The 11445-nt window shown below is 35.4% G+C and overlaps 2 protein-coding genes across 2 annotated transcripts; both read left to right on the top strand.

Annotated features, from left to right (window-relative positions):
• Positions 1–1519: 1519 nt before the first annotated feature.
• LOC129312840 (uncharacterized) lies at positions 1520–2540 on the top strand. The gene is made up of 2 exons (XM_054955593.1): positions 1520–1625; positions 1706–2540. Exons 1-2 carry the CDS (start codon positions 1582–1584, stop codon positions 2163–2165), a joined length of 504 nt encoding a protein of 167 aa, XP_054811568.1. The 5' UTR covers positions 1520–1581; the 3' UTR covers positions 2166–2540.
• A 1592-nt stretch (positions 2541–4132) lies between these two features.
• On the top strand, positions 4133–11111 carry LOC129314639 (uncharacterized). Its single transcript, XM_054958123.1, has 4 exons — positions 4133–4715; positions 7511–7669; positions 7913–8397; positions 10410–11111. Exons 1-4 carry the CDS (start codon positions 4463–4465, stop codon positions 10782–10784), a joined length of 1272 nt encoding a protein of 423 aa, XP_054814098.1. The 5' UTR covers positions 4133–4462; the 3' UTR covers positions 10785–11111.
• Positions 11112–11445: the final 334 nt, after the last annotated feature.

The following is an 11445-nucleotide window of genomic DNA, read 5'->3' as shown; positions in this document are numbered from 1 at the left end:
TTTTAATAAAAATCTAAATTCTATTTCCCTCTAATTTAGAGTGGATTACTAATCCATTAAGATTTTGTTTTAGCCTAGCAAAAGAAAAGTGTCACAGTAAAGAAAAAAAAAAGGAAAACACTACTTTTAATTTTTGTATTTTATTTGCATGTCAATATAAGTTTTTGTACTTTGTTTTTGATGTTTTACATTTATACATTTTTCTTTGTCTACAACGTTACTCCTTACATTTTTAGAGAAACGTTGATGTGACACAAACGATATTAATGATGATGACATGTCAATTAATACTGTTAATTTTGTGTTTACATGTCAAATTAATGCCGACATGAAAACTTTAATAAGCAAAAATTAAAATCTAAGTCAGCCTTTTATTTCATTGGATGTAGTTTTTTCTTTAATTTTTTCTCGTCAAAGATTCAATGTCAATATTAATTTAACACGTAAGTATAAAATTAACGGCCTTAACAAACATGTGAATATTATTAATACCGGTTGTGTCACATTAATGTCAATCTAGAAATGTAGAAACCAATTTTACAAACAAAAAAGATGCAAGGACTTAGAATACTGAAAACAAAATTTAATAACTTATACCAAAATCCAAACAAAATATAGAGACTTAAAGTAGTGTTGTCCAAAAAAAATGCAATTACAATTGTAGTTATAATGAAATTGAAACAAAATAAAAATGACAGATTTCATGGAATGTTCAATTGATAATGAGTAATGACAGTACGAGAGGCAGATTAGCCATTCGCCGGTCAAGTGATCATTTTTTGTTTTGGGGAGAAAAAATGGTCGAAGTTTAAAACGTCTGTGTAGTCTGTATTATGTTCAGTTTTAAACGTTTTATACGTCAATGGTGGGACAGATTAAAACAGGAGACTGGACCCCCGCGGTATGAACATGGCAATATGCTGAATAATTTCTCAGCATGGCTGCGAAATTTTTAGATTCCTTTGAGGGATTAACACATATATCTGATTCAATTTTCCAAAAAAATTGTCATTTTTAATAATATATTTAGAAAAACAAATAAACACCTAGATAATATAAAACTTATGCCACGAACAGCTATTAGAACTGTAACTTGCGAGGGTAGGAAAATTTTGGTTGCTAATATGTTTATAATTTTGTTTTTTCAGTTCAATCTTACATTTTAGTCATATGTTAAAAAAACTAAAAAAAAAAGATTGGTTTAATTAATAAAATAAAGTATTTTTCAATGGTAATATATGTTTTTAAAAAATATTAAGGTATAATATTTAATGGGCGGAGAAGGTTCTTTCTCTATAAATAGTAAGCAAGTCCCTCTTCATTCCGCTCCAGCAATGAACAAAGGAGGTACTGCAACGGATTCCATTTCCACTCCTTCAGCTTCGAATTGGTCAGTATACTGTTTTTCAGACATGTTATCTTGCTCTGTTTTGCCCTTTCCTTGACTAGCACGAAGCCACTATTAACATTTCCTTCATCTGTTCATATTTGATGCAAATCAGGTACGAGAAGATCACGATCCTCAAAGAAACAGCAAAGAATTCTTATAGTCAGATAACTTCGTTTCTTTCCACCGTCAAAATGAAGATCAAGCATGCGGGAGAAGTTGTCTCCGCTGCAATAAGGTAGATTCTCCGTTTCTCAATTCTTCTTCCTCTTCTTCTTCTTCTTGAGGATATTTCAGCTGATCATTGATGTGATCTAGGAGTATTAACGATGATACCCAAAAAGAAGCTATGGACATATGTTACAACCTTTTCACTTGGTTGCTTAGCACACTCTTCACCTTGAAGATCACAGATGCAGGAAAGGCTTCCCCCTCAGCAAACTACTCTGTTATGAAGGCCATGGTTCTCATCAAATCAGTTTCCTCTTTGACAACGTCATTGGCAACGTTGTCTCAAATGCATAAGAGAAACCTAGCCGCACTCCTCCTCATGCTGCTCCTTGAGAGTACAGCTTCTCTTTTAGCTCTGAGCATGATTTCAAGTCTCGTTCTGTGGATCTCTGTGTTCCTATGGCTCTGTATTTTTGTGTTGTTTGGGTATTGCTGTTATCCAGAGCTCAAAGAACTGATCCTACAAATCAAGACATGGACTGGGTTCGCAACCCCTGAAGATGGACCCTCACCCACTGATGCAGAGGCCGCCGTTGCTGAACACTGACGTGTTTTGCACGTTCCTCGTTTTTGATATAGAAATAACAACGTTGTTGCTTGAGCATGTTGTTAGTTTCTCTTACTAGAATTTAAGATTCAGTTTGTACCATACGCGTGGAAATAATGCATTGAGAGTATTCCCAATCATCGTGAAGAAGAATTAAATTTGAGCATGATTTATTGGGGGGATATTTGTTATAAAGTTTGCTGGGACTTTTTGGATTGGCTCTTCGAAATGCCCAGAACCAAATTTTATGAATTATGAGCATCAGTAAGTGTTTTTCAATACCTGGGTTCCTGTTTGTTTAAGAGTATTAGAGTCTGTTAAAATATTTTCACTTAAGCTTGTTCGTCAGTTAATTATAGTGGTTATTGTACACGTGTCAACCCATTTGCTGAGATTATAAATATTGTACTGTGCATTCTGATTAATACAAGTCGGATTTATTTTTCTCAATTTACTCTCTCATCCGTCATCCCAAAAAAGAGCATTTTGAGAAGCATGTACAATAGCAGATTGAGAGTGTGACCGAGATCATTTAGAACCTTAAAAATACACCTGGTGGAGTGTTGTTCAGTATGTAAATCACTTAAAAACGATGCTTTGACTATAAAATTTAAATCAACATAAGAGGTAACCCTGCAGACTAATTTCTCCTAAGAGGGTAAATGCTAAATCATAAATGACTACAACAATACACGAATTAACATTAGTCAATCATATGTCATGTCAACAATATATTAAGGAAGAATGACATCTGGAAATCCTGGACACTTTACTACGTATTAAAAAAAAGTAGTTTGTTAATTATTATTATTATTATTATTATTTTTTGGTTGGGGTGGGAGGTTATAGACTTATAATATTATTCTAACTTCTAGTTAATTTCACCGCCATTTCAGTTATTTCACCGCTTGTGCCTCCACGATAGATTAATAATAACTAGACTGAATTCTGTACGTTGCATGGGTTTGATTTAAGAAAATTAAAAGAAATAATATAGATAACAGCATTTACAAAATTCCAATTTAAAAATTAATGTTGCTTGTTAGACAAAATAAAGTTTTATATATATATATATATATATATATTTATATTTATATTTATATATTCAATTTTAAGAGCGGACAGAAAAGATTATGACTTAATCTGTTATATCATCATATGCCCTAATTATAGACCTATTCAATTTTTCTGTTTTTCGATGCTCTCCTTAATCTAGATTTAATCTCATTCTCATGTGTTGCACAGTTTTTTAATTAAGAAAAATGACAAATATAATAGGGATAATAACATTTACTGTAAAATCAATTTAAATAAAATGATTCGGACGTCAAACAACATGAAATTTAGGTTTGACATATATCCAAATTTTTTTGATGTTAAACAAAATGTTTTGATGTAGACTGGATCCCATGTATTGCATGGGGTTGAGGTTATACAAATGTAAGAGAATTTGTTTAATATGATACTAAATTAGAAATAAGAAAAAATTGTAATGAGAGAGCTGATTATGATTTATTTTAAAATATCATTATTTAAGTTAAGAAAAATGTTAGGAAAAATATATTTTAATTTAAATTGCATAACATGATAATTGTAAAAAGAAATATAGATGACAAAATTTACAAAATTGTGATTTTTTTTTTGGTACTGGAATGCTCAGTATTTTAGAATATTTTAAGTTCATTATCTGTCCCAAACTAAATCCAGATCCCTATCTAAGAGACCTTGCAATGGTTATAAATATCGATGGAACGACTTTTTTGAGATTGCTTTATTCATCGTGTTTATTACTTTTCAAAGTTTGAACTTTCATCTTGAAAAATATAGATAATAGCCCTTACTAACTCTTTTAAACCCTGTTAGTTACCAGGTGTGATTTTGAATTCGTGAATGCAGCAAAAAGGTCTTTGGAAAGTTACCCATTGGTTATACCCAGGGACTTAATCAGATGTGCAGATTATCTTGCGCGAACTGCTCATGGAGAAGGATCGAATACCCAACAGATTCAGGGCTGTCCTTTGGAATGCAATGCCATGATATTTGTTGATAGAAACTCTGCTAGCTACGTTCTTGTTCTTTGTCTTGCCTTTATTACCCCCGAAAAAAAAAAAGGGTGTCTGTTGGGCCTGACAATGTTATCCAATAAGATAACCGAACAGAAAAATAAAAGAGGAACCGCAAGTTCTTTCCTCTTGTCTTTGGATTGGAAGAGGAAAGCGGTTATTAGCTGAATGATTATTATTCGGAATCAAGAGAGTGGAAATTGTGCTGGAGAAGAAACGAACTGAGTAGCGGCCATGGATCTTCTCTGCGATGCATACGGCAATGCGTCTGACGACGACAAAAATCAACCGAAACGTCAGAAACTCGCACCTTCTTCCTCGGACCTGCCAAAACCATATCTTCCTCCTCTTATCAATCCCTGCTTGCAGCTCCAGACGCAATCTTCGCTTTCTGGAGGATATGTTTCCAAGCGACAAAGGGCGCTGTTAGGCGTTGATCCCGCTGTTCCCGACCCAGCTCCGGTCCCGCCTTCTGTCACATTATCTGGTAATTGTTTTTCCTGATACTTATTACCATTTTCCTTTTCTTTTTATTCGTTTTTGTTGGCTCCGATTGAGCTGGCTCTGTGTGAGATTTTGTAATTATTGAAGTTGTAGATGATGCAGCGATGCTCAATTAACTCTGGGTTTTGTGATAATTTACTGAAATTAATCCCGAAAATAATTGGAACGATGGTAGATGTATTCGACATGTCTAGGACTGATTTGATTCATCCTGCATTTTCCTTGCGCTACTTTACTCGATATAACAATGTGGACAAACTCTTTTCACTAATATGCACCAACTGACGGATTGAGTTGACTGTAACAGGGAATTTGGAATCTTCTGAATCTGGAACTTTGGTTCTGTTTTATATTAACTCGTGCATAATCATATTTTTCATTTTAATTTCTCGATGATTTTGGTCACTTCCTTAGCTACCAAGTAGTCTGGCATGCACACTGTACACATGAAAAAAGGAGCTGTCTCCACATCTGTTTTTACCTAATACGTTGCAAATTTTCAAATTCCGCTTCGGATATTTTATATTTTGTGTCTTCATATTAGTGTTTATGCCGCTTAGTTTTGTGTACTATACAAAGCATGGACTCTAACAGCTTGGACTGAATAGTTCAACTGCAAAATTTGCCTTATGTGAAAACGTACGCTTTGAAGAAATATACGACAAATAATTCAAACAACAGATACTTTGAGTTCCTTAGTGAGAGCTGGGTCGGTGCTCTATTTTTTTGGGATAAACATGGGATATGTTACTATGTACTTTAATATGTCAGAGGGAAAGATGGGATATCTGGTTTGAATTGGAAGATTTGGAGTCTTAACTATGAGGGATCCATGGTATTGGTTAATTTGTCTTTTGCTTTTTGGCATTCTGATATGGATGGGAGGATGAGGATATTTTTCTTCTGGTTTCTTTCCCGTTTTCTGAAAAAAGGAGAATTTCCATTTTGAAATATCACTATTGAACAAACATTCCCCCCATTCAAGTTCATATTCTGCATGTCACTTGTATAGACTCTTAATAAGGGAGTGATGTGCTTTTTTTTTTTTCAGAAACGCTTGCACAATTATTTCTCCATTTCTGAACTTCCATCTATATTTAGAATAGGCTTTTTTGGTGGGCTTGGGATGTCAGCTTTGCACTCAAAAGAAAGGAAGGCAGTGTTTTATGGCAGAATGCTGTCTTTGATTTTTTTTTTTTTTTTCATTGGACTGGAGAGCTCATTTGCATTAGTGATCTGTTTCATCCTGTTGTCTTTGACTTCTTTGTACCTCTTTCCTTCTAATGCAATCTTCTTTTCTTTATAAAAAAAAAGTGTGATAATATAACAATATATGTCCATTAGCATTACATATCAATGAGCCTGAGTGTATTATGATTCTTTCCTAAAATATAATTTCCGTGAAATAGTTGTTGCCAGGCAGGCAGTTCAGGGTGCCTGAAAACCCAGTCTGCCTCGCCCGGCTTGATCAAAAAATGCCCAACCCAATAGAAGAAAAAGACGCCCGCAAAACCTGGGTTTAACCATCGGGCAAGGCTAGGGTTAGGGCTGAGGTGTCGGACAATCATGCCCGACCCGACCCAAGGTAATAAAATGCAAAAAAAAGATGAGAGCAGGTGGTGCTATTTTAGGAGATGTGGCGGGGTTAATTTTTTTTTTCCTACCCATTTATCTAGCAGCCATTTAATCGCCCCCACCCCCCTCATTTGTGCCCTAGTTTATGGATGATTGTATTATGGTTATATAGTTTTAGCTTTTAGGTCTGATTTTGCTTATATATTTTTTGCTTCCAAGTCTGATTTTTCCTTCATTTTGTTTGTATTTAGGTCTGATTTGTAGTTATAATTTTTTCTTCATTTGATTTTTTTTCCTTCCAAAATCTGATTTTACAGTATGTTTTGCTTCCAGGATCATATTTTCGTTAGGTTTTTAACATCATTGTTTGCTTTCTTATTTAAATTTGTTGCTTCTCCTCCAGGTTCAGTTGCAAGTATACGTACAGCTCAAATGGGTCCATTTTCCTTCCATTTATATGATTTTGGTCTAATGGTTTTAGGCCCAAAGCACCAAACTTCTTAAAAAGAAAAAAAGAAATTTAGAGGATGGACCGGACATACTCATTAGCCCGGCCCTGCCCTAGTGCCCGACCCTGCCTGCCCAACCCTAGAAATCTCAAGCAATATTCGAGCATCGGGCTAACAAACATGGCCCATCCACTTTTAGGGTCGGGCTTCGGGTTCATTGTTAGCCCGGTCCAACCCTGCCCATGAACACCCCTAGTTGCCACTTTCCCATTTAAAGATATGCATTGCTGGTTAGGGAAATAGGTCGATTGAAAAGTACTCCCTCCGGTCCTTATTACAAGATATTTTCAACCATTTCATGCATCTTAAGAAAAGTTAATTTTTTTCTTGATATCATAAAAAAGTGAAATGTATTCTCATTTTTACTCTTTGCTTTAAATAATTATACAACTACATTAAATATCATTACACTAATTAAGAAAGAGTAAAATTGAAAAAAGTAGTTTAATTATTACAAAGTGTACTGTATTTTGAACGAAAAATTACTTCTAAAAGGTGTCTTATAAATAAGACCTGAGGGAGTCAATGGCTAGTTGCTTGATTTACAGCTTTCAGCATTTGCACATCAGTATTGATCACTTCTTTCTCTTTCATAGGCCCTTTCTTGTATATAGTTTCTTTGCCTTGTGTTTAGATTGAACTTCATTGGCAATAGCCACTCATTCAATGACCATGTTATTGTCCATAATCTTAGGAAGCATTTTGGATACCAATCTACCTCCTAGCATTTTATCGTTGTTGAGAAACAAAGCTAAAGGTCATCAAAATCTGAACTTGATACCTGAAAGGCTATCCGTGGCTCTATCTGGTCATACAAAAGCTGTCAATGCCATACAATGGTCTCCCACTTATGGTAAGTCCTCCTCATTGGGCAATTCAATTTTTTTTCTTGATAAGTGAGTCAGTTTTCTTTAAGAAGGAATATTTATCTTTTAAATGTTTCTTATTGGCAGAAGTATTCTATTTGTTTGAGTTACTGCTTAAAGCAAGTATCAATCAACGTTCTCTCTCTCCCTCACACACACACACACACACACACAGAGATGCCTGTTGCGTATATCATTTGCATTGACCAGTTCAAAATGTTAGCTTACAGTTCATCTCCTTGCGTCTGCTGGGATGGACCATATGGTTTGTGTGTGGAATGTATGGAGTAGAGATCAAAAGAAAGCACGTGTAATAAACCTCCATAATGCAGCAGTGAAAGATGTGAAGTGGTCGCAGCAAGGACACTCTCTGCTTTCCTGTGGATATGATTGCAAATCAAGGTTGGTTGACGTAGAAAAGGGGCTTGAGACTCAGGTTTTCTGTGAAGATCAAATTGTCGGAGTTATAAAGTTTCATCCAGACAACTCAAACCTCTTCCTTTCTGGTGGTTCAAAGGGCCATATTAGATTATGGGATATCAGGACTGCCACAGTAGTCCATAGCTTTACTCGCAATTTAGGTCCAATTTTGGATGTGGAGTTTACAATCAGTGGGAAGCAGTTCATTTCTTCTAGTGATGTATCTGGGAGTAACGTCAGTGAGAACTCTATTATTGTTTGGGACGTGTCCAGGCAGGTTCCACTGTCTAATCAGGTGAGATTCCTCTACATTCTTCAAATCTCAGTATTATGTTTTGATGATTCATTCTTTACATCAGCAGCATTGCTAATGTTTGGTTTTGATTTGTCGGGCATGTAGAAGACATGGTGAAAATAAATTATAATTTGTTAGAAATTCTTATGCGTGAAATGTCAGTCCAGAGACAACTTTTGCTGTGCATTTTTTTTATCCAACATAGCAGAAGGTAGTCAATTCTCTGGGTCATGAACCTGTTTATGGAAATATTGTGCACTAATTCAATACTAATCAAGTCAAATTCCTTTAAAAGAGATACAGGAGGGACTAGATGATCAAGTATGATTGCGTTTTTAGAGAAGTCATTTTTTTGTGCTGACTTGTTTGCCCACTAACACTAACATGGACATGGAATCCCAAACCTGGCATGCTCTGCCCCTTCTTACATTAATTTGTTGTTGATTGACGTGTCCAATAGCTTAATTTTTTGGAAAAATTTCATTTAAGACCTCTTGACTACACTTAATGAAAAAGAAGGCCCCTCAAACTCTAAAAATTCACTTTATATCAGGGGTATTGAAATGAAACTAAAATACAGAGTACAGTTACCTCACTGTCCCTCATTCTGTCTAATTCTCTACTGAAGTTTTTCATTTCTCTACATGAAATTATTCATTGACTTATAGGAGTTGTTTGTGCTATTACTAAATCTTGATTTTATTCCAAGTGTTGTAATCATGGAAAAATAAGATGTTCATTCCTTTACGTGAAGTTATTCATTGACCTATATGAGTTGTTTGTGCTATTACTAAGTCTTTATGTTATCTCAAGTGTTGTAATCGTGGTAAAACGAGTTGTTCATTTCCTTACATGAAGTTGTTCATTGACTTACAAGAATTGTTTGGGCCATTACTGAGCAATTTCATGTAGGTTAATGAACAATTTCAATAGAGAATCAGAGGAGATGAGAGACAATAAGGTAATTTTACTTTGCATTTTAATTTCACTTCAGTACCCCTGGTCTGAAGTGAATTTTCAAAATTTAAAGGGCTTTCTTTTTCATTAAGTGTGGTTAAGGGGTCTTAAATAAAAATTTTCCTATTTTTTTTCCCCATATCTGGCTTGATGCCATAACCATTACATTCAATATATATATATATATAAAGATAAGAAATTTGTTGTAGTTGATGCTTCCTTCACGTGAATCTCCAAACATTTGTAGTAGACATAATTACCGTGTGACTAACGAGGCTCTCAAGTATGCTTGTCCTTGTTCACCAATAGTATCCGGGAAACTTAATTAAATTGTTATTTTGTTCTTCAAAGGCAACGTAATGGAATAATTGGAATGCCCATTCTTGTACCTCAACCTATTTTACCACGTGGAAAAATATGAGTTTCTCAAGAAGAATTCAGTATTTAATATACGTATCACATATCTTTATTATACAAATATGTTGTTTAATGATTAGTCTGGTTTCTAAAACTGGTATTTTTAATTGGCTGCAGCCATGTACTCAACACTCAACGTAACAAAGATTGAATCCAAAACTGAATTATCTTTATAGCACTAGAGATACCTTTGAGAGTACATAAGCTCCCTGTCAAGGAAGAAATTCCCGATTTATTGAGGGGGAAAAAAAAACAGGGAACAAGTTAATTAATAAGTGTGCTTGGTGTGACGATGCACCTACACATGTAGCATCTAGTATTCTCCGATATTGTGCCCACTTCACCTTAAGGTAGACGTTCTGTCTTGGTACCACCATTACATTTAGATGAAATTAAGTGGTGATGGTCGCGTGGAACAAATTCCATCACCTATCCCACAACAGAACAAAACCTGAAGACCTTCATGAAAATCCAAAACTGAAGTTTGAAATTGTTGTGGCATGCCAAATTGTTATTGAATTATGTAATCAATACTGTTTCGACCTTGTTTACACGCAAATTTTGTCAATGAGTCTTGTGACTGTTACATATCTTTGTAAATTCTGAATTTAGGTAATCTTACTGTGCTTATGAATCAGGTTTATGTTGAAGCTTATACCTGTCCGTGTGTAAGGCGCCACCCATTTGAGTCTACTTTCGTTGCCCAGTCAAATGGGAATTACATTGCAATCTTTACAGCCAACCCACCTTTCAGGTTAAACAAATCCAAGAGGTATGAAAGCCACGGGGTCTCTGGGTTCCCCATAAAGTGCAATTTCAGTTTGGATGGGAAGAGGCTTGCTTCTGGTTCTTCAGATGGTTGTATTTATCTTTACGATTATCACTCATCTAAGGTTGTTAAGAAAATCAAGGCCTCAGACCAAGCATGCATAGATGTTGTTTTCCATCCCGTTATGCCTAATGCTATTGCTTCATGCTCCTGGGATGGAAGCATTTCAGTGTTTGAGCTGTGAACCATCGGCCCTGTTTCATGGCAGTCTCTGGCCCTCGAGTGGTGGAGGGGAACTTGGGAGCAAGTCTCTGCCATTTAGTCACAAGATAAATGACTTGGAAGAAAACAAAAGGAGATGGGGAGGCGAAGGTCCTCTTTTCCAAGTCTCTATAGATTTTTCTATTTTCTTACATGTTAGGTTTGAATAGTTAGATCTGTCCCAGATCATATGTGATTTGATGCTTAGGTTTTTTGACTTGTAGGATAGTTATATCTTTTAAAAGATAGTTATATCTTTTGACATGACCTTATCCAGGATGTTACCTATTTAATACACTTTTGGAACTCTGCTTGGCCTTCTGTTGTGCCCTTAATCATTCTGATTCCTGATAACCCTTTACTTTCCAATGGAAGAACTGTTTCTGATAATTGCGGGATTGGTCTTGCTGTGTGTAAATCGGCGCATGTGTGTGTTTCCCATCAGCATCTAAATTCTAAATTGGCTGATGAGTCACTCTGCCTCCACCCCCACTTTGAAACAAAAAGGAAGCGGCACAAATAAGGTTCATGGCTACCAAGATTCTACCAAGCATTCCCTTTCTCAAAGGATTGCTTCAGTCAAAGGATGCCATCATAAAACGCAGTTTTTGTCTGAAGAAAATGACTGGCTGATTTCAGCTGGA

The sequence above is a fragment of the Prosopis cineraria genome, unplaced genomic scaffold (genome assembly GCF_029017545.1).
Source record: "Prosopis cineraria cultivar Desert tree isolate PC_DT_omini unplaced genomic scaffold, ASM2901754v1 PC6, whole genome shotgun sequence".
NCBI classification, from domain to species: Eukaryota; Viridiplantae; Streptophyta; class Magnoliopsida; order Fabales; family Fabaceae; genus Prosopis; species Prosopis cineraria.
The sequence above is the reverse complement of the archived record's forward strand: the minus strand, read 5'-3'. Positions and strand labels throughout refer to the sequence as shown.

Coding starts and splice junctions, on each gene's coding strand:
- LOC129312840 (XM_054955593.1), top strand. CDS start 1,582: ATGAAGATCAAGCATGCGGGAGAAGTTGTCTCCGCTGCAATAAG. Junction 1,626..1,705: donor GTTGTCTCCGCTGCAATAAG/GTAGATTCTCCG, acceptor GATGTGATCTAG/GAGTATTAACGATGATACCC.
- LOC129314639 (XM_054958123.1), top strand. CDS start 4,463: ATGGATCTTCTCTGCGATGCATACGGCAATGCGTCTGACGACGACAAA. Junction 4,716..7,510: donor GCCTTCTGTCACATTATCTG/GTAATTGTTTTT, acceptor CCATAATCTTAG/GAAGCATTTTGGATACCAAT. Junction 8,398..10,409: donor AGGTTCCACTGTCTAATCAG/GTGAGATTCCTC, acceptor CTTATGAATCAG/GTTTATGTTGAAGCTTATAC.